Source organism: Eurosta solidaginis, chromosome 1 (genome assembly GCF_040869045.1).
Source record: "Eurosta solidaginis isolate ZX-2024a chromosome 1, ASM4086904v1, whole genome shotgun sequence".
Classification (NCBI taxonomy): Eukaryota; Metazoa; Arthropoda; class Insecta; order Diptera; family Tephritidae; genus Eurosta; species Eurosta solidaginis.
This window is the reverse complement of record NC_090319.1, coordinates 39212711-39236171: the sequence shown is the minus strand read 5'-3', so window position 1 is coordinate 39236171 and position 23461 is coordinate 39212711. Positions and strand designations below refer to the sequence as shown.

Sequence of the window (23461 nt, the reverse complement as noted above, 5' to 3'; positions counted from 1 at the left end):
CAGTATATGGAAAAATCAAGTTTTTTCCAGGGTAATGGACCAAGTAATTTATTCTAAGAGATTGAGTTATACTAAGAGTGTTAATATCCTCCATTTTCGAACATAACTTCGAAAACAAAGGTATCAGTTTCGCAATCAGACTTTCTAATATTTTTGTTTTTATTAATTTATTACGAAAACCAGAAAAGTGAAAGCCTGGGCGTGAAACACTTTTTTCTTCATTTTAATGGTAAATTTTTTTTTTGGCAGTTTGCATAAGAGATGTTATACGTGATTGAAGTCACAACTTCGGAAAAATTAAAGGTCATATATTTCCGAATTGTTTAATACCTTTCATACAAATTTGAAAATAAAATAATTTAGACTAGTAACATAATAAAAAAAGGTACAACCACACGCTCACATCTTTTTTTCTAAATAAATTACGAAGTTTACAGTTTCGAATTTCGAAAGTCCATACCTGTGCTTTGAAGGCTGACTTCAAAACTACATTTGCGCTTATGTCTCAATCTCCTCAACCACCTAGCAGAATGCGTACAGTGTAATGAAGTATAATCCGTTGTCATTATAACGTGGCCTTGCAGCGATTTTGGTGTAACCAACAAACGTTACATTTTAGGGGGAATTACACAATTTAAAAATATAAAAAAAAAGAATAAAAAAAATTGAACTGTCTAATTTTTTATGAATTCTTATGAAGAATTATTCCCTAAATTTAGATATTAAATTTGTTATTGTTGTTATTGTTGAGCTAAATTTTTAATTTAATTTAATATCAATATTATTGTTTGTAAAAAGTGTAACAATGTTGGGAAACCAGAATATTTTTTGAAAAATTTTGAAAAGTTTTTCAAACACGTTTCTACTACGAAACGAACGTTCGTTTCGCCTCAAACACGAATCGCTAGTGTATTTGCACTATGTTAAACGATGACAACCTATCACTTGACGCTTGCTTCCGCCTTCATGTTTGCCATACAGTAAGTAACGTAAAGGCCAAACGAAAATGATATATGTGACCCGGCCTATGAAAAGGTTGCTTATGACTCAAAAAAGAAAATGCGAGAAACAGCTGTTAAAGATAAACAATGCATTTCTTCAATTTTTTAGTAGTTTTTCTTTTGCATTTTGAACAGTCATGCCCAAAAGGCAAAGCACAAAATAGTTTGTGACCGATATTTTGGCTCTATTGCCATCGTAAAAAATGCTATCAAAAAAATCTGAGGATGCTTGACCAGCCACCAAAGTGGCATCGAAGGAACCAAAGGCTTCATCGTCTTTCATTTGTACTCATCTTTCTCTACATTTTTAGTACACTTCTAAGCAAGTTAGGACCCTCTAGTTTTCACTACGTGAAAGATCGACTCAAAAACTATCGAAACCAGTGGACATTTTTTTTTTGAGTCATAAGCCACCTTTTCATAGGCTGGTCACATATAATACCATAGCTAGAGAAAATCGTTTGGTGGCGAATCGTTCGCAATACAGAATGAAGCCCATTATCTCTAGTTATAGTTAAGGGGATAGACAGCAATTTTTTTGATAGTTATACTTAATTTGACATCATATTAATTTAATAACATCTAAAATCATTCAGTAATAACTAAAAAGAAAATACATATAAATGGTCATATGTTACTGAAATAAATCAGACTCCCTGATGAAGGTTTCTAGAAAACGAAACGCGTAGGAGAATAAGGAAAATTGTAGTTTTTGCCTTTCTTATACCAGCCGAAAAGCTCTTTAAAGGAAAATCATTAAAAAATATGATTTATTATCGTGAAAATATTAAAATCAAATAGCGGCCACCGTGCTGTGATGGTAGCGTGCTCCGCCTACCACACCGAATTCCCTGGGTTCACACCCCTGGCAAAGCAACATCAAAATTTTGGAAATAAGGTTTTTCAATTAGAAGAAAATTTTTCTAAGCGGGGTCGCCCCTCGGCAGTGTTTGATAAGAACTCCGAGTGTATTTCTGCCATGAAAAGCTCTCAGTGAAAACTCTTCTGCCTCGCAGATGCCGTTCGGAGTCGGCATAAAACAAGTGGGTCCCGTCCCGCCAATTTGTAGGAAAAATTAAAAAGGAGCACGACGCAAATTGGAAGAGAAGCTCGGCCTAAAATCTCTTCGGAGGTTATCGCGCCTTACATTTATTTTTTTAATACTTTGCAAATTTGAATAAATCGAGCGGTAACAGCAATTTTAGTGTAACCAACAAAAAAAAAAAATTTACAACAGACTTTCAAAGGGTGGAATTCTAAGAAGTTCTTGCATATTAACAGAATGTCAATATTTTTCATTGGAATTATGCCACTATGAACTATTTCGTGGAGGTTTAAATTCCTTCTCGCGTGAAATTTTTTTGTTGGTTACACCAAAGTTGCTGTAAGGGCTAGAAATGTAGCTATAAAAAAATGACACGAGTAAAAAAAAGTAAATTTTGATGTTAGCACATCACCGATGACAAAAATAAAAAATTTTACTTACACCATAATTGCGTTTCATGTAGCTCAGTAACATTATTAATTTTGATTGCGATATTTTGTGAGTTTATTTAAATTCCAAAAATCAATTGCTTTATGGCCACAAAAGCGTGTGTTGTTGGTTACACCAAAATTGTGATCAACATTAATTAAATATATTTTTTAGATTACATATTATATATTTTTGTATATAAGTATATTTTGTAAAGGGATTGATGATTTCATACATAAATATATATACATATTAGATTGGGTCGATTTATCAACCGATATCGCGCCATCAATTTTTCGATAGGATTTGAGCTCGGGAAAAAAAGTTGCACTACGCACACCCAAAAAAATAATTTTCAAAGCCTGCGCAAAAAAAATGGCGAAAGGGTAAATTTTTTGACCAAAACACTCCCCAAAATCCAAAAAAAAAAAATATTTTTCAAAAAACTATTATCACCAACGTTTTTACAAGAGTCTACGATTTCTCGAATATGCTCGAGAAGAGATATCTCGCGAGTCTCGCTTCCTCGCGAGATTCTCGAATCTCGAATTACTCGTAAGTTTCGCGAGATTCTCGAATCTTGAATTACACGTAAGGCGCGCGAGCTTCTCGACATTCAACTTAATAGATTCATTGGCTGATTTATATAGAGCTTACGATTTCTTCTGGATCACAACCAAAATGTCCGCAAAACCACAATTAAAAAAACCCGAAATGTATAAAATATTGCCAATACAGCGACTGAATTGAAAGTCGAGAAGATCGCGAGTACTACGAGTAATTCGAGATTCGAGCATCTCGCGAGCCTTACGAGTAATTCGAGATTCGAGAATCTGGCGAGAAGCCGTGTTCTTGGTGTCTCGTTGAAAAATATAATATGGCGAACAAAATTATATGTATAATAAATATGTTTTGAGTTAAAATATCATAGGAAGCAATATAATCAACCAAAAAGTTAGAAGTAAAAAAAACCAAGTGTATAAATACTGTCCATACAGCGATTAAGTAAGAATGTCGAGAAGCTCGCGAGATTTACAAGTACTTCGAAACACGAGAATCTCGCGAGAAGTCGAGTTCTCGATTTCTCGGGTCTCGAAAATCTCGCTTGTGTTCGAGAAGAAGTCGTAAGCACTAGTTTTTACGACAGTTTTTTGAAAAAAAAAAAAAAATTTTTTTTTTTTGGGTTTTGGGGAGTGTTTTGTTCGAAAAATTGAACCTTTCGCCATTTCCTTTTCGCAGGCTCGAAAATTATTTTTGGGTATGCGTAGTGCAACTTTTTTTCCAGAGCCTAAATCCTATCGAAAAATTGATGGCGCGATATCGGTTAGTTTTCGTTCACACAAATCGGCCCAGGTTAATACATATAATGAGTAAATATTTATCAAAATAAATTTGACTTACCGGAAATTCGAGAACCATTTCACCAATTGTGCTGTATTGTTCTTATTGAATTTGATATCCGGGAAGTACATTTTGAGTACCGCTGAACTGGGATAACGCACCCAGAAGAACATCAATTTGGCTTTGCGCAGGTGCATTGGTGTTAATGTTGATGAGTGCAGTGGACTTAAGGAGTCGCTATTTTTGCTAAATTTTGCATGTGAAAATTTTCACAATATATTTTTTTTTTCCAATTTCAATTTTTGTTGTTGTTGAATAAAAGAAAGCAGAAAAAGTAAAACAGTCAGTTAAGAGAAATTCGTGTTTTTTATATAAAAATTTAAAGCAAATTTTTTATTAGCACCCTGTATAGCAGCTAAAACAAATAAAACTGCTAAAATCTGAGCAAAAAAAAGCTAAATAAAATAACAATAAAAAATCAACTTACGATTGCTTAAGTATGCATTGATTTTTGCTATTCTCAGTACATACGATTTCCTCATCCACTATATTTAAATTCTCGATTAGGGCGCGCAAAAGACTGCTTTGCCATTAAATAATGGTAAGTAAAGGCTTTTGTAAGAAAATATCGCATGTGAGACATTTATTTGTTTATTTAATGTAATATATATGGGGTATTCCATCCCATTTCGACCAATTTTGAACCCGACCCCTTTAGAATTGGCTGAAAGTTTTTCTTCTTTTTCTAGCTTTCGAAAGACGTTTTTCAGAAGTTTTTCAAATTTTTTCATCCAACTCAAAAAAAGTTATGAATTTTTAAAAAAACACCGTTTTTGTTTTCAAAATGCTATAACATTTTCAAAAATTTACCCGTTTGGGATCTTTTTTTTTTTAATTTGTTTTTAAATTTACTTTTCGGAAAAAATTCAAAAAAAATTTTCAAGATTTTTTTTTTTTCAATTAAATAAAAAAAAAAAAATCCTCGGCCCACTTCGGGATTAGTGGGGATGATTGCAGAATTAATTGAAGTTTTTTATGAGAAAAAACAGAGCGAAATTCCAAAAATCTCGAAAAACTGAAAAATTACAAAAAAAAACTTTAAAAATTTTTTTGAATTTTTTCCGAAAAGTACATTTAAAAACAAATTAAAAAAAAAAAGATCCCAAACGGTCAATTTTTCAAAAAGTTATAGCATTTTGAAAACAAAAACAGTGTTTTTTTTTTAAATTCATTACTTTTTTTGAGTTGGATGGAAAAATTTGAAAAACTTCTGAAAAACGTCTTTCGTAAGCTAGAAAAAGAAGAAAAACTTTCAGCCAATTCTAAAGGGGTCGGGTTCAAAATTGGTCGAAATGGGATGGAATACCCCATATGTATAAGTATTTGTGCTAAGTTTCGCAAGCAAAACGACTTAAGAATAATTAGGGTTGCTGCAATCAGGTTGCTTTTGAATTTGGTTTTGATTACATTTCATTTTAAGTGAATTTATTTTATTGCAACGCAATTGCATTGCTGTTGCATTTAGCATATACATACACTAGGACACTTGATTGGTTTCGTTTTGTTTCACTATACATATTTACTGCTTCTTAGGCATTAAGAGGTAATTAGTAACGAAGCTTAAGAAAAGTGAACATGAGTGTGAATGGAAAGAGTCAAGCGTCTAGTAGGAATAGAAAAGAATCAGAATCACGCTGAAAACGCGACGCAAAGCTAAAAAAATAAATGCTTGTATGCAGCAGTGTTGCCAGACTTTTGAAAACAATCCCAATGTGGTAATAAAAAATATGTTTTAAATACAAAGAAACCTTTTTTGTATTGTATATAAAAATGTAAGTTAAAAACTATACAAGTTTTCGAGAAGCAACATTTTATGTTGACACTCGTAAATATGGCAACGCTAGTAAATACTTCAATTGTATACGACCATTTGCTCAGAATAAAAACAAAGGCAACCTTGTAATATATTCCGGCATGGTTCAACTATGTGGTTGGCTCATCTCTGCAGCAACAGCATACCTTTGTTGAGATTGTCAAAATCTGGTTGTTGGTGTTAGGCAATTGGAACGTAGAGAAAACATAAAACTTTGCAATTCTCGCATATTGTGAAAAAATAATGTGCTAAATTAGATGCGCTTACTAAAAAAAATAACTTAAATTGATATAAAACTATTTTTTTTTTATAAAAAATTTACCACCTGGGCAGTAATTAATTGTTGGTTACATTTTGCGTTTGTCATCTCCTTTTGACAATCCCTATGCCAGTGAATTGAAAAAAAAAATAAATAAAAATAAAATAAAATCAGGTGATGAGATGAGCCAACCATATAACTGAGCCATGTTATTCCGGTATCCCCAAAACTCATTTTAACTGAATATATAAATTGCAGTTTACAGCGTTGCCTTATTTAAGAAAAAACATTTAACTGTAAGCAGTACTTCTAAGTGATATTGTCAGAAATGAACTGGAGATGGCGGCATTTGTAAAACAACGCCCTCTAAAAATTAAAAAGTGTGGTAATTTTCTTTCTTTCTTTCTTTTCTTTTATTTGCCCTAAAAGTCATCAATATGGCAACGAAACGTTTGGTTTTTGTAAAATAATGCAATTAAAAACTTCAAAAGATTCCACAAATGTTTAAGCTAGAAACAGTTAATACGGCAACGCTGGCAAGAATGTAAATTTTAAAAATCAGTTTGCGTTACACCAACGTAATTGCTGTCATTTTGAAAGCTAAGAAAAGTTAAAAAACCGAATTATATGTAATACTCTATTGCAAAGTGTTGCCAGATTTTTAAAATTGTAAAATGCAGATAAGCAAGTATATTTAACCAAAAATTTAGAACCTAAGAAAAAATTAAAAACGTAATTTAAATACAGCTATTGTTTTCGCGACTTCTTGGTTACGAAAACAAAAAAACAAATTGTGTGAGTTATTAGCTAACACATATGGCAACGCTGGAGAGAATGTGAATTTCTTCAAAATTTTATTTGAATTAAAAACGAAGTGAGTCGCCTTATGGAACAGCAATAAAAAATTCTAGGTGTTAAATAAGAAAATTTATAATAAAGCTATGTAAGCATCAGTAAGCATCAAACAGCGTTGCCAGCTTGCTGTGTTTGTTTTTAAAATAATATTTATTTAACAACACCCTAAGAAAAATATGATGATTTTTATTTCTGTGAAATAAATTTAAGATCTATTTGTTTTTATTTCATAAATTTCTTTCACAAAAAAATTCTTTTTGAGAATTATAATTTAACGCCGAAAATCACGAATACAGCAACGCTGGTAAGAAGAAGGATTTTTTTAAAATAAAAATTAGTTAAAGCTGCTGCTAGTGAAGTAAAGTTTTAAAATTTATCAAGTAAAGTTTACAAATTTTGAACAGTATTGCCAGATATAAAAAGTGTAAATAAAATAAATGGGCTAAATAAAATAAATGGGCTGGTAATTAAAATCCACAAAAGATTTCGTTTTCAATAAATGTTACCAGATGCTTTCAAAAAGCTGAAATCTTAATAAACTTTTCACAAGGGCTATAAATTTTGTAAAAAAGTTTGCATTCTTGAAAGACAAAATTTATTTAAATATTTTAGTAAAAACGAAAAAAATCCTGAGTATTTTAAAATAGAGTTAAAACGCATAAATATGGCAATGCTGTTAAACGCGCAAACTCCATAAAATTCTTTGTTTTACAAGTAAAAAGTCTTTTTCGAAAAGGGAAAAACAGAGAAAAAATATATTTTGATTATACACAAAAAATTTAATAGATAGAACAATGTTGCCAGATTGTTTGGAATAGACTAAGTGCTTAATAAATTTACGAAGTCGAATTTTCAATTTATTAAAATATTTTAAATAGAAAAAAAAACGCTGCAAATCTTTGAATATTAGCAAAGAGCCGTATATATGTATGGAAACAATGATAAGCATTTAAATTTTTATGAATCTTTTTTGATTTAATGCTATACTCACATCATTTGCTGTTTCAGGAATGATATCGTTGGTTGCATTCCATCAAATTGCATATCCGCCGAATTACAATCCGAATTACGATCCTGTGCATCCATAGCTGCACGCAAATGCGCACTATAATCAGGTGAGCCGCCATGGTGTGCTGCTGCCAACAAAGCCGGATGCAACATTGACGGTGGATGAGGTAGCGGTGGTGAATCGCGTGAATCCATCAAACCGCCCAGACCAGTTGGACTCGTCGACATTTTCATGTGATGCATTTGTGCTGCAGTTGGCGTATTATGACCACCATGCGGACCATGCGGATGTGGTGGTGGCGGCGCATGCGGCGGGTGAGGATTAAAGAATGGACTATAAGGTGAGAAGACTTGTGACTCGTGCAACGATGGATTGGGTATAGCCACCGATGTGGGCAACGACACGGGCAACATGGGTGGTGGTGGTGGTGGCGGCGGATGGTAGGTGGGCGCTTGTGCACGTGGTGATGGACTTTGTACAGGTGTTGTATTCACATTACCACCAACAACATTGCCATTCACATTGATGGGTGTAGCGCTGGCGCTATTATTGCCTGAATTTGGCGCTTGACATTGCGTTTGATTTGAATTTTGTTGTTGCTGTGCTTGTTGCTGATTCGGTTGAATGTTGCCGAATTTATTATTATTATTGCCACCATCCAATACAGGACTTGGTGGCACAACACCATCTTGGGCAAGTATGCGACTAACGGTACGCGGTGTAATGCGTGTATCGGTCACCTTATGACGTTTCTTCTTTGGTGTTACAACTAAGCTGAGTGCTTCATTTTGTTCTAATATTTGTTGTTGCTGCTGCTGTTGTTGTTGTTGCTGCTGCTGCTGCTGTTGTTGTTGCTGCTGCTGCTGCTGCTGTTGTTGTTGTTGAGCATCACGCGCATCTGGCATGCAAAAAGGATTCATTTGATTTGGGCCGCCCGCGGCCATTGAGTTGTAGAGTGCAGCAGCAGCGACCGGATTCATGCCTTGCGGTGTCTTCGGTGCCTGAAATATTGCTGCCGCTGTGGGCGAAGGACGTATATGAGGAGGTGGTATATTAATTGTACTTATATTATTGTTAGTATTATTTAAATTTGGATTCGAGTTCAACGTAAGACTCGTTTGCATTGGGTGTTGGTTCGAATTGTCGTTCGTTAGTTGCTGATTATGATTTTGTTGCTGCTGATTAGCAGCGGCTGCGGACATAGCGGCTGCGGCAGCTGCATGATGCATTTGCAAACCCATTGCCGCAGCTGCAGCCGCAGCCGGTGATGGAAATGACAATTGATTACCATTCAAACGGGGTGCAGCAATTAAACTTTGGCAATTTTGCGCTGCCAATGCAGACATTTGCTGCGCATTCGCTTGTGCATTAGAGGTCCCCATAGCATTTGCGTTTTGGCTATTCGCAAGCGGGTGTTGTGGCACATTAACACCGCCGCCTATATGCATTTGTTGGGGACCACCATTATTCACTGCTGACTGCAAGTGACCCAAATGATTAGTGGAGGAAATATTAGCATTATTTAATTGTTTATTTAATTGGTTAGTTGTGGAGGAGGTATTATTATTATTATTAACTAGAAGAAGAGAACCATTATTACCTGATTGTACTGCTGCTGCTGTATTAACAGCAGAGTTTCCGCCGCCTACTATTGGTTGACCGGATGCAGAGTTTGTGTTATTTGTATTGCCTGAATTTGCTTGTAAACGATCAGCGACTTTTGTGCGCGGCGACTTACGATCCAATATTTGTGAGGCCATAAGCAAATCCTTATTGAGTTGCTCAGCCGCTGCAGCAACTGAATCGGATTGTTTGCTAAAGAGGCGACGTTGATGTACAAAACGTGTAACGATCGTATCCACCAAAGCGGAGAGTGAGGTGGTAATCTCAGATTTTAGCACATCGGCGAGTCCCTCGAGATCGGAACCGGACATGCGCATAATCGAGTTAGAACTAGAGCGCAACATGTTAAATTTTTCGGAAAGTTCGGATTTGAGCGAAGAGTGGCTTCCGTGACGCTGATGCAATCTATTATGATGCAGTTGTGGGCGTGTTGGTTGATTGAGCGCCACAGCGCTAGGTGTTGCACCATGTTCCAAATGTTGCATTTGTTGCAGTTGTTGTTGTTGTTGTTGGCGTTGCAATTGTTGCGCTGCTTGCTGTTGTTGTTGCGCCTGCTGTTGCTTTTCTTCTTTGCGCCGTTGCTGTTGGTCCTGCTCGAAACGTCTTTGCTGCTGTTCTTGCTCCTGCTGGTGCTGTTGCTGCTGTTGTAGCTGATGTTGTTGCTGTTGCTGCTGCTGCTGTTGTTGGCGCTCTTGCTGTTCAGCCGCCTCTTTCGCCATGCGCGCTTCCTGTTCAAAAAAGAATTGCTGTCCCAAATACATAGCAGCCGCATTACTAATAGCAGCGGGATGTGTTAAATGTGCTGCCGCTGCTGCTGCGGCATCACCTTGCAGCTGTGGCATGTGCGGCAGTAGTGGTAAGGGACCACCATTGAATGATTGCTGCATATGCGGATGACCAACAAGCGTACGCGACGACATCATTTTACTCATCATTTGTGAGAGCACATTGGGTGCGCTATCTAAGGCGCCCAACGCATTTTGCGAGGTTAAATGTTTTTGTGATTTAATTTGTAGTATTGGCGCTGCAGTGGGCGATGTGGAGTGTGTGAGACGTTCAACGCTATCTGCGCTTGTTTGCTGCAGTTTTGTATCGTTGCCTAGCGATTCAGCGGTTAGTGAGGGTGAAGGCGAGAGCTCAACACCACCACCGCCAACTTGCTCATCTTCTTGCTCCATACTATCACTGGCAGTATCATCCAAGTCCTGACATTCGGACTCTTGCTCCATGCGTGAGCATAATTGCACATATTTTTGTTGCATTTCAGCCAATTGTTCTTGCATTGAACGTAGCTGCGATTTGAGCGCATTCTTTTCGACGCGCTTTTGTTGTATTTGCGGTGATTCCATATCGTTTGAGGTCTCCTCATCCAACATTAGCGTTTGTAGATTTAGACCAAAATTTAATCCAGCAGCTGCTGCAACATAACGTTCCATTGCATGTTGTTGTGGTTGATAGAGTTTACGCTTCTTACAACCATTCACTTGTAAATGCGTTTGATGCGCTGATGGCGAGGCACGCATTGTTGTAACTATGTTTTCAACGCGCGCACGTTTCATATCCATGCCAGATTTTTTGTTTGTCCTAGTGGCGACAACATCTTTTTCTAGCTCATCATCTAGCTCATCTTTGCTATTCTCTAGCAGCATCATTTCCGATTGACTTGGTGAGGCTAACGATTCAAGATCGGAGCGTGAGTTGAGACCCATTAACTCGACATCTTCTAATATTTCGTCAGCCTCTTTCTTTGTTACGCCTACTGTCAGATTGTTGTGATGCTGTGCATCATCGACATCCTCCATATGCTGTTCGGCCATGTGATCGGGCTCAGATTGCTGTTCGTCTTCTTGTTGCGAGTCAGCATTTTCTTCTGAGTCAGTGGATTTTCGATGCGCAGCTGTGGCTGTATCTGCGCTATTTGACAGTGTATTGGGTTCACATTTGATTTTGATATCAGACATCGTGTCTTCTAACAAATTTATAATTTCTTTATCGGCAATATTATTATTATTATTTGCGGCAGTTAAATTATTATTATTCATTTTGAGCGTATGCGTTTGTTGCGTATCAGCTAGGTGTTGTTGTTGTTGCTGTTGATGCTGATTCATTACCGTGCGCAGCTCTTGATCGAGCTGCATTAGCTCCTTCTTACCTTGCAAAATATTACGCAGCATATGATGCGCCAGCTCATTCTGTTGTTGTTGTTGCTGCTGCTGTTGCTCGTGTGCACTTGGTGGTGAGCTTCTTTCATTTGCTGCTGGCAGCGTAGTTGTAGTCGAGCTAACCGAAGCTGCGCGCGTAGGTGAGCTTATATCACCATTACGCGATGCCACCTCATCCAAGGAACGATCGCTACAATTGCTAATACGCCGATCTTTGGTTGGTGTTTGCGCACCGCTTGAAGTTTGTGGTGCATTATCAATGCTTGTATTTGTATTTGTTGTTGTAGTTGCATTACCACCACTACTTAAACTATTTATTGTATTATTATTGAGCAATTTATTTGTTGTTGCATTCAAGCCTAAACTATTAACAAAACCGGCTGCACTTAAGAGCTCAGCGCTTGTGGCCGATTCCATAGCAGCGGCTAACATTGCATTGTCTAATGTGGCTGGAAGGCCACTAGTAGCATCTTGTGCTTGCTTCATTTGTCGTCCAAATAATTCATTCAACATTTTTGCTGAACCGAAACCGTTTGCGGAGAAGAGGCTACCAAGCGCCGTTGTAAAATTGCCCGTAAGCAATGATGCTGTTGGCGATGAGGAAGCCGATTCACCAACAACAACTGTATTATTTGTATTTGTTAGTGAATTTTGATTTTGCTGATTGTTTGTGGCAGTGTTGTTGTTGTTACTATTATTATTAGTATTATTATTGCAGCTACTACCACTTACACCATTTATTATTATAGAGTTATTAGGCGACAATGACGACACCGTTGACAAAGCAGGCGATGCTGTTTGATTATTATGATTTAATAATGTACCATATAAAGAGGTTGAGACGCACGCGGAACCAACAGCTGTTACACCAGCCACAGCCGCAGCAGCACTACTCATGTAGGAGTCAGACACTGTTGACGGCACTAGCGGTGTTGCGTTTGGTACGTTTGTACGTGGACTTATTGTTGTACAGTTATCTTGTTGTTTAGTTGCCGTTACTGCACCGCTAGTCAAAAGCGGTGAACTAAATGCGGGAATGACGTATAATTTTGTGTCTAAGTTTGCTGTAGCACTGCCATTTGTATGCACATTTAATTTATTTGTATTCAAATTGGCACAATTACTATTATTAAGCAAATCTGTTGTTGTTGTTGCTGTATTTGTTAAACAATTGTTTTTATTATGCACACTATTTAAATCACTAGTTTGTTGTTGTTGTGTCAAGGATAACGCGGCGTTCTTTGTTTGATGCGTTGAAGAAATTAACACTTTTGACGTTTGTTTTTGTGTTGTACGCGTTAGTATAGCATTTGTTGTTGATTGTTGTAAGTTAGCGATACACGTTGCTGTCTTATTGACGGCACCACACAGACTACTTTCGTTTGCTGGCACAACTTGTGCTGTGACTTGCTTTTTGCCAACACTGTTGGTGGTGCTGCTACTTGCGCTCACACTGCTACACAGACTACTGAGACTACCGCGACTGCGACTGCGACTACGACTGCTACGATTGCGTTTACGATTACGTGTATTTTGCTTGTTCAATTGTCTACTACTTAAATTTGTTATTGCAGTAGTAATAGTATGGTCTACGTTGCCTTCGAGTATGACAACGTCGTCGTCGTCGTCGTCGTTTTCGTTTTCGTTTTCGTCGTCGTTCACGTTATTCTTATCGTGTTGCTTGCTTTGTATGCGCTCGTCGTGCTCTTTGCCGTTATGCGCGTTCTCAATATGCTCCTCGTCAAGCGTGATAATGTTATTGCTATTATTTTTATTTGTACAATTATCGTTGGTATTGTTACCTTTAGCGTTGTTGTTGTTATTTTGTTTCGTTTTCTTGACTCGCGCTGTTTCTATTGTTATTGGACTGCTGCTGTTTGTAGTTGTAGGTGGCGGTGTAGCGCGTATTATTTTTGTTGTTGCTGTGGGTGTTTCTTGTTTTATTACAATATCTGTTGTATCCAAACCTAATAGCGGTTGCGGCGAATTTGTTGTGCTTCTTCCTGCGTGTGCTGTTAATGTGCTCGTTACTGCCTTAACTAATAACTTATCATCGCTATACAAACCAAAACAATCTGTATCCTCCTCTGATGACATCATAAGATGCCAACAGCCTTGGTGTGATAACTTTTTGTTTTTCACACTCTTTCCACTCTCTAACGCGCGCACACGCTCTCAATTTGCTCAATGTCCTTACTAAAGTTTTATTTCTTGTTTAAATACTCAGCACTTTTTAAATCCTTTTATCTTGGTTTTGTTGTTGCTCTTGCTGTATCCCCTTACCTTACCTTGAACACACACTCTCTCCTAAAACTTATTTGACTCTTTATGAACTCGTGCGTTATTGCTCTCTGCGCGCTGCTTACGTTTATTTTCTCACCTAAACGTCGTCGTCGCTGCTGCTTCAATGCTTCTTTGCCTTCGCTGATGTCGTTTCTGCTGCTACTGCTCAGACTTTAACTTTGTCACACACACACACAGGCTCGTTCTTTCAATATTAATTCGTGCAAACGTACACACAAACGTTGTTAACGTTTTATGTGCATGTGTTTGTGTATGTGTGTGTACGTGAGTCGTCTATTGGCTGTTCGCTAAGTTTTTGCCTTTTCGCCTTTTCTTGCACACAGAAATTTTTCTTGATGTTTGTGTGTGCGTGTGTTTTAACACTAATAGTTGTAGTTGCTTCAAACAGACAATACACACAAACTCATATACGAATAAAGATAGCGTATGACTATGTCGCATGCAGCTTAGTTGTTTTGTTGTTGTCGTAGAATTGGTATGAGTTTTGTGGGTTGGTGTTTGAAATTCTTTGGCGTTCCGCTGTTTCTACTTGCAAACTCAAATTGTCAATATTTTTTGTTCGTTTTTGTTTATTTGTTGTTGTTGTTGCTCGCTTTATTTTCTTCCATATAGCTGTTATGTATTGTGGTGTGCTAGCTGGCATAAAATAAGCTAAGTTTGAATTTGGCTTTTTCTTGTTTTGGAATTAGCAAATTTTTCAAATTTGTTTAGCTCTTTCCTTGTTTTTGTTTTAGTCTGTCTAGTATGCGCAATTTTTGTTGAATTTTATTTCCCAAATTTCAAAGATTTGCAAAAATTCGAAATTAAGGTTACTGCTCTTTTACTCTTCAAGTTGTTTAATTGCTTTTTTTTATCCAAAAATTTCGAAAATTTGGCGCTCATAAATAAAAGTTGTATTTGATGATCTCTTGTGCGCTTTTATTTATTTTTAAAAATTTTATAAATTTTTTTAAGTTTACTAATCAGGTTTTTTTATCTGTCCTTGCTTGTAACTGTTTTGCACAATATTTTCTTTTTTATTTTGTTTGATTTAGCTCTGTTTATCTTAACAGCTATGTTTCAGCGTTATATCCTTGAATATTTTTTTTTGACTTAGCTTTCTTTACTCTGTTTTGCTTTGCTTTTCACTTACGCTCCTAAAGCCGCTCTTTGTCTCAGAATTAAATATCGCCAAAATCTAGAATTTTGTTTTCAACTTTGACGTGAACGTAATTATCGTTTTCTCCTTCTTCTTCGTCGACTGTTATTTTTGCTTCTTGACGTTTTCTACGCTTTTTTCGCTTTCTAATGATGAATTTTGTTTTGATTTTTCTCTCCACCACCACACACATGCGAATGTCTTTTGCATTAAATTTTCATATCATTTTTATATGATCATAATAATTTTTTCTTACCATTAATGTTGTTGTATGCATTTTAAATTGTGTAATTTGTTGTTTTTTAATTTATGTTGTATTCAATTTTACTGATTTCATTTAATTTAATTTTTTTTATATAATTTTGACCGTTCTTGTTTTTTATTTGTTTTTTAGCATCAAAACTTCAAATAGTTTACTTGAATATATTAATTTTGCTTGATTGTGTCGGTTTTATTTAATTTGGAATCCTCTATCCTCTCGAGCATTCAAAAGTCTCTCTGTAAGTAAAATTAAATTGGGGAAGCATGTGCGCTTAATAAAAGTTGTATAGAAAACTTATCGAAAAACTAAAGATGTGTTGTTTTATGATAATCCTATAATATATAGTGCTGCAAAAATATTGTTGTTAATATCGATATATCATGTTTTTTGTGTGTATATCGACTTTTTTATAACGATGAAAAAATTTCAAACTTTAAAGCTAACATTTTCAAACATCAAATTTGTATTTCGTTTTATCAACAAAGTTCCAAGAGAAACATGGGAACGTTATATGAAAACCTTTTATAATTAGAGAAAATGTTTGAAAATTTTGTGCTGGATTAGAAATGTTTTCTTCATTACTTCCAAATAATTAATATTTTAAGTTTTCTGCCTATATTTTTGTCCTTGAGTTTTGTATGCGATTTGCATTTGAATTTTTTTTAAAACATTTTTTATACTGATTACTCGACCTGAGAGCCAAAAACAAGGTTTTGTCCCGGACATCAGGGACTTAGAAAAGCAGGGTGCTATAGCAGCATTCTATGGTCCAGAGCTGTTCTGTGGACGTCACTGGATTGTCTGCCCAGGGCAAAGACGGACCAAACTGTTAGTACTTCCGGCAACGAAAGTATCAGCCAAACTCATTAATCTAAGCAGGAAGGACCTAAGAACTGTCACTGTGGTCTACGATATCACCTAAGTAAGGTAAAACTATCCGATACTTAAATTTGTCGTTTCTGTGAGCTGGAGGATGAAACACAGGTTCACATTCCTTGCGAATGCGTCGCTCTAGCTAGGCAGAGACTGTCCCATCTAGGTAGTGTGACTCTTAATCCCTACGTGATATGGAGTAAAAATCCTGAAGAGGTACTTAGATACATCAAAAGCCTACATATTCAAAATTAGTCTGAGAGGTCCACACAATAGATCTGCTTAAAGGTCGCAGTGCTTGCAGGCCTAGTAGTAATAATAATAATAATAATAATAATAATACTGAGTACTAAAATGTAATAACAATAACTATAAATTACGGTTTATCGATATCTTTTTTTCATAAAAATTTAAAATGATGTTGGAGAAGTATCGTTATTTTCGCAGCTCTAATCCATTCTACTATGTGATAAGATGCATATTAAAGCTAAAGAACTATCGATACTATTATCGATAACAAAGTGTTCAGTTTTTAGTAGCAATATCGATTTTTGTTTGTATGGAGTATGAGATCTACATTTCCTTACCATTAAATACCGCCCTGAAATGAAAAATATCAAACGCCAAAAATACAAAATCAAAGAATAGTATTTGAAGACCTCAAACGTGCTTTTTTTTATTATACTGAAATTTGAAATTGCCTACTGCAAAGCATGGCGGAACCATACAAGGTGGCAGCATGCTGACATACCTAAAAACATAAATAAAAGTCCCGTCTACTTTGTTTTCGATGGACTAATGTCAAAATCGTACTGCGCCGTAAGTTGATGTATCAAATCAAATAAAAAAAGTACAAATCAGCTGTACCGTGCTGCCACCTTGGATGAACTATACATGAAGGATACGACATGCTTCAAAGTATTCTGAAATACAATTTTTATCAAATTTTATTCAAGTGGTTTCTGAATTGTTTAAAATAATCATGCATTCGGCAAAAGAAAATCAGGCTCTACAAGTCACTTATCGTACCCATCCTGTTATATGGCGCAGAAGCATGGACCATGGCAACATCAGATGAAGCGGCTCTGGGTTGTTCGAGAGAAATTTTCTTCGAAAGATTGATGGGTCTCTCTGCTTTACGCAGACATCAACATAGTCCAGCGAATTAAAACGCAGCGGCTACGCTGGCTAGGCCATGTTATGCGAATGAAAGAAAGTGTTTCTATTGGAACCCGCCGATGGAAGCAGAGGCAGACGATGGCCCCCACACCGCTGGAAGGACTAGGTGGAAAACGATTTAAAATCCCTTGGTGTGACTAACTGGCGCCAGTTGGCAAAGCGAAGAAGCGACTGGCGCGCATTATTGGACGGCTGTAACCGTTTAAACGATTAAGCGCCAATTAAGTAAGTAAGTAAGGTTTCTGAATTGTATGTAATCGCATTTGCGAAGGACGTAAAAAAAAACGTGTAAATCGCAAATTATTCTATTCTAACCTCTTCTAAACGAATCGCCGCTAATGTCATTCCTTTCATATTAGCAAAAATAGAAAAATTATGTTATACATGCAAGTATAAATAAGTGAAAAGTTGTATAACAGTGAGACATCATCAAATCATGCACTTGTAAACATTCCAATCATCGCAGTAGTGGGTGTTCAAATTCCACTCCCGGGAGAATAGGCTTTGAAGAGATTTGAGAAGTGTAATCGAAACAGTTTTTGCCTTGTCTGTCCTGATGTAGAATTGTTTTAATTTTTTCCCAAAAAAATTCACATACCTCGCGAATAATTCCATTTGGGTTTACATCTATTTTTTTTTGCTCTTTAGCGTGCGACGCGAAATTTTTTCGAACAATTTTTCTTTAGATTTTTTAAGAATTAATGAGCTTAACACCTGTAAATAATGATTGTTGTTAAATTATTATTTTGGTTTTATTGGGGAAAACTGAAAAGCAGGAAGCATTTACTGGCATATGACGATGGTACCATTTCGAAAACCGCCACGTCATCATAGTCAGGCAATTTCGTAATGTGTTTATTTATTTCAACATTTTTCACCGGGGATCGAACCGCGGTCAAACTGCTAAAATCACAATCGCATAACCATTGGGCTATTGTGTTGTATTTGCTTTCTTGGCTAATTTCAGTTTTATCCCATTTTCACGCTCTCGCACAATTTGAGACATTGAGTGGTATAATACCAATAACGAAAAAAATTTTCTCTTATATAATGTCAATACTTTTGCAACTCTAAATTAGTGAATCAAGAAAAATAAACCTATTCTGTCAGACGCTGCACCTGAACCACTTGTTTGGACTTACCCTTTCCAAACAGCATTGCAAAATCTTTTGTGCTCTGGAACATCAAACAACACTCTTTTTAAATGTACCTTTGATAATTTTCACTGGAAAAATTTTGTGCCAAATATTTAAGCGTTCAACACAAATATGATTTGTGTTTTTGGCTGCTCTTTTCTATTTTGGTGCTCGATAGAGAGTTAAACTAAATAGTACCCACCCTAATGTACATACACACATAGTCTAGATATTTATATATATATGGTACAGTAACAGCTTGAATTCCTTTATTCGGTCAGCTTCGTTGCATTACTCGACAATAAGGGAATTAAGAAAGAATTTGGAGGGTGGTTTAATGCAGGCAACATTCTGGTAAAGCTGCACAATGCACATGATTTAGCACAACTATGACTGCAAATTCCTACACTTAGAATGCAATAATATTCTAATATAATCTAATATTATCTACAAAGAGAAGAATTCGAACCATCACCAACAAAATGGTCCGCTCAGAAGCCCCCTAGACGCGTCTCTTAGATATATTCTCCGACAATCTCGTTGAACAATGGGAGATCAGTTTTCCAAAACATAGACAAAGTGCGGGTAATTTCATCAAAATCGATTAGTATTTCTTGTATCAAATAAGATAGCGTACAGTTAGGAGTTTTTGAGAGATATTTCTTAACTTTAGAACAATTTTGAAGATAGTCTTTTACTTTTTTTTTCAAATGCCCCGTATAATTAGAGTGTGCATGCAAACCAAACGAAAGATTTCATTGTGGTTTGGTACGGCATATCATAATATTGTTTGGCCCCCTTATAAAACGTTCATTGTACAAGAGATGTGCAAAACAGGCAATTAAGTGTACAATCGCACAGGGCCGCGGAGAGGGGGGAGCAGTCAGGGTAATTGCCTGGGGCCTGGAAGGTTTTTGGGGCCCGGCAAGGCAAAGCAATATTGACAGTACTCGAACTAGGATTTCATAGGTACATACATATTTTGTTGCTACAAATAATTGTTTTCAAATTGAAAATCACTAAACTAAAATCATAAGCATCAATCAAATACTATGGGGCATAGTCATAGTCGAAATAAAATGTGATTTTAAGTTAGATAAACGTTTTCGACACAATTTTATAAGCGCTATCTGTCAAAAATGCTTCAACTATTGATGGATGTGATTCGCTGCCACCATTTCAACTTCTGAACAAATTTCATGACATGAAGATGGAAGTATTATTTCCGAACATCTGTACAGCATTAAGAATATTTTGCACACTTCCAGTCAGTGTGGCTGATGGGGAGCGTTCCTTTAATCTATTGTCTCGCGTGAAAATTTTTTACGTTCTAATATGAGCCAAAATCGCTTGACAAGCCTTGGAACATTGGCGTTGGAGTCCAGCCTTGCTCGCAGCATTAGTTTTGAATCGCTAATTTCCATATTCGCAAACCAAAAGCACGGAAGGTTTCCCTTGGCTGATTCAAGCTCTTAAAATGTACATATATAGAAAAAGTTAATGTAAGCAAATCAAACAATGAAATCTAACATTTCATTTATGTATGTAAGTGCTCCAGTAAATCTTATTTTATATGACATAAAACTGACAACGTGAATTGAAGAATTTATGTATGTTATGTTATTTTTTTTTACTGTATTGAGTTTATTTTTTAGGGGGGCCCGTAAACGCGAACTGTCCCAGGGGCACGGCTCCGCTCTCTGCGGCCCTGCAATCGCACACATCGGAAACGCTTCGAAGGCGTTTTTACAGCAATTGTACAGGAAGTCAAAATGAAGGTATTCCTTCGGGTTTACTTCAGGACATTAATGTGATTTTTTTCGCGATTGTTTCGGAATAATTTGGAGATCATTTCGTAACGATTTCGGAGTTATCTGATATGATTATCAACTTTTTCAATGCTGACAACACTACCGATGAGTTATGGGTTTGATTGAGGTTTGATATCGATAACAACATTACCGATGAGTTATCAAATTCTTATCGAATAAGTTTCTGGAAATTCTCGCCTTGTCATTGGTTTTTTATGGGTACAAGAATTATTCAAATTTGATCTATTTGATATGTTCGTTTTCACACAGTGTCACCAAAACCGAGTTATGTCGATAATTGAGAATATTTGCAATTCGCAAAAATCTATCGTGAATACACGAAAAAAAAACTAAACAGCTGACTCTTGTTTACAGTTTTCCTTGCACTTAACTCACTTAACTGCATTTTTCAGTTAGCAGACAAGTGATTAATTGAAAATGGGGGACATGACTCTCAATGAATGTTTTTCATTCTTTTTATCGAAATACACTGGGAAGCGCAATAATTTCAAATCTGAATGAAAGAACGGGACCGGTACAGTATAGGTTCCAAATAGTTTTGCATTTCATAGGAAAACTTCTTTGCTATGATCATTTTAAAATTAAGTGCAAAATAATGCTAAGAGAATGTAATCTTTAATCTTTTACGTGCGCTATATCACAACTTATTTCGGACCTACCTAACTTTAAAACAAGTGTGTTAAGGAATATTTTTTTTGGAATACCTTAATGTAGCTAGTTATACTAAGTACTGCATGCTTTTTTGGAATAATATTTTGTAGAAAAATACATGTTATTAATGAAGTCGGTTAGAAATTTACCACAAACGAAGTGTTATTTGAAGCTTTTGTCCATTTTAAATCCTCCTGTAAAGAGAAGAAAAGAGGGTTGAAACTGCGTTTAGTGTCTCTGCTTTGATTACTAAACAAAAAAGTATAAACAAACGAAAAGAGAAAAGAGATAATAGTTATGATATATTAAACAACATCTTTAGTTATAAATATTATTGAACAAATATAGAGACTACATATTAAAGTCTTAAAAAGTTGATAGACTGGTAATATATGTGTGTATTAACATTAGACTGTGCCAGTTGCATACGAAATAAAAAACATGCGAAGCACTGCATCCTAAATTTGAAGCTTATGATTTGGGCGTCAAGAAAAATAAAATTTTTATATTTCCTTGCGAATAAAGCCAGTAAATGTTTCTTTCTTTCCAGTTTCTCTTAAACAAAAATAATAATTGAATATTCAATATTTATAAGTCAGTATTAAGCGCATGAATTCTTAAATATTAAGACGAAGTTGTTTTTTATACCTTTCATGAACATGAAATGGTATATTAATGGTAATTAATGTTTGTAACGTTGAGGAATATAGAAGATAGGCTCACCATTAAGTATACCGGGTTGATCAGGGCGACGAACTGAGTTGATATAGCCATGCCCGTCTGTCTGTTTGAACGCAAACTAGTCCCTCAAATTTTGAGATATCTCAATGAAATTTGGCACAAGGATGTATTTTTGTATTATATTAGACATTTGTCGGATCCGGTAGGATCGCACAACTATAACATATATCTCCCATACAACCGATCGTTCAGATAAGATGATTTTGGTCATTCCTGCCGCAAATTAGAAAGTATAAACGTGAAACTCGGTGATATATATTCTAATATATCATAGAAGATATCCTGAAAAAATCACTTTGATCGGAGCTATATATAGTTATATCCCATACAACCGATAGTTCAGATAGAAAGATTTTTGGCCATTTCTTCCTTAATTTAGAAAGTATAAACGTGAAACTCGGTGATATATATTTTAATATATCATAGACGATTTTCTGAAAAAATCACTTTGATTAGAGCTATATATAGTATATATCCCATACAACCGATCGTTCAGATAGAAAGATTTTTGGCAATTTCTCCCTTAATTTCCAATATAAAAACGTGAAACTTGGTGATGTATATTCTAATATATCATAGAAGATTTCCTGTTAAAATCATTTCGAGCGGAGCCATATATAATATATATCCCATACAACCGATCGTTCAGATAACCATTTTTTATTTTATATTTTTCTTAAAAATCGTTTAGGTGTGTTCATGTATGTTCACTAAATATTTCTTATCTTTCTGAAGATTACGAACGGGGTAAGAGTATTGTTCAGCTCCATTCATGAAAGGTATGAAGTCTTCGGCACAGCCGAAGACAGTCCCGTCCTTACTTGTTTTTTATATAACTCGGTTATTTGACATCCCATTTTTAGAAAAAAATTTAAGCAGCTCTGTTTCTTAGAGTCGAGTTTATCCCATCGAGAAGCATAATTTAAGGTGCTACAACTCTTTTATCAATCAAAACTATATGAAAACGACATCAGAGCTCGAAAAAACATTAGAAGAAAATATAGAGCTTCAAGTCTATTATTATGATAATTCTGAATTCAATGTGAAATAATAAAAAAAGTTCGCTTTAAATGTAAGGGACTTTTTTTTTCGACCCAGTCTAATGTATTAATTTTTCGTTTAAAAAACAATAACTTTTGACCAGGTCACAAAACTATACGATACGAGTAGATACATATCGTACTTAACTTTCCTCCCCTTTTTCTCAAAGTGATATTTTTCGCTCTTTGGAACTATGTTTTATTTCAACACACACACACGCGAATACACGCCTATTCCATGCAGCAGCGATCGTGGTGCGTGCCGTCAAGCAAAAGTTGCACACCTGGAATTTATGAGTACACGGTATGCAGCTCGAATTCATACTTACATACATACAAACTTATAGACATGTATAACTATACTATTTGGTGACATATTCGCTTGCGTGAATTGTGTTTTACTACGCGCATTCACGGGTAGATGGTGCGTTTTTTACTCATTATATATCATCTACAAGAACTATGCACTTGGATGTTCCTTTAGCTTGAACGTCCTAAAATTCAGCGATCGGAGACTACGCTACGTAAACTAGTTTGCTGTATGCGCTTATGAGGGTAAAACAAATGTCATAGTGTTTTGAAAAGTTTGTGGCATGTGCCGTCCAACACACATACATATGGAGGCAAAAATATGTATGCTTTTCTGTCAACGAATATTCTAATTATGATCGGCATCAAGTGGTTTTTTAAATATTAAAACTATTTTCT

General features: G+C 35.8%; 1 protein-coding gene across 9 annotated transcripts in view; it reads right to left on the bottom strand.

Moving 5' to 3' along the window:
• pros (prospero) overlaps window positions 1–23461 on the bottom strand; it is a 294879-nt gene that overhangs the window by 32339 nt on the left and 239079 nt on the right. For 8 of the 9 annotated variants that reach the window (XM_067787447.1, XM_067787422.1, XM_067787401.1 and 5 more), the window contains 3 exons: window positions 21122–21166; window positions 7795–15537; window positions 3877–4062 (listed from right to left, as the gene is read on the bottom strand). In XM_067787447.1, the coding sequence (XP_067643548.1) occupies window positions 3877–4062; window positions 7795–13697 (6089 nt within the window). In that variant the 5' untranslated portion in view covers window positions 13698–15537; window positions 21122–21166. The remainder of the gene's footprint in view (window positions 1–3876; window positions 4063–7794; window positions 15538–21121; window positions 21167–23461) is intronic. The other variant, XM_067787476.1, reaches the window with a different exon arrangement.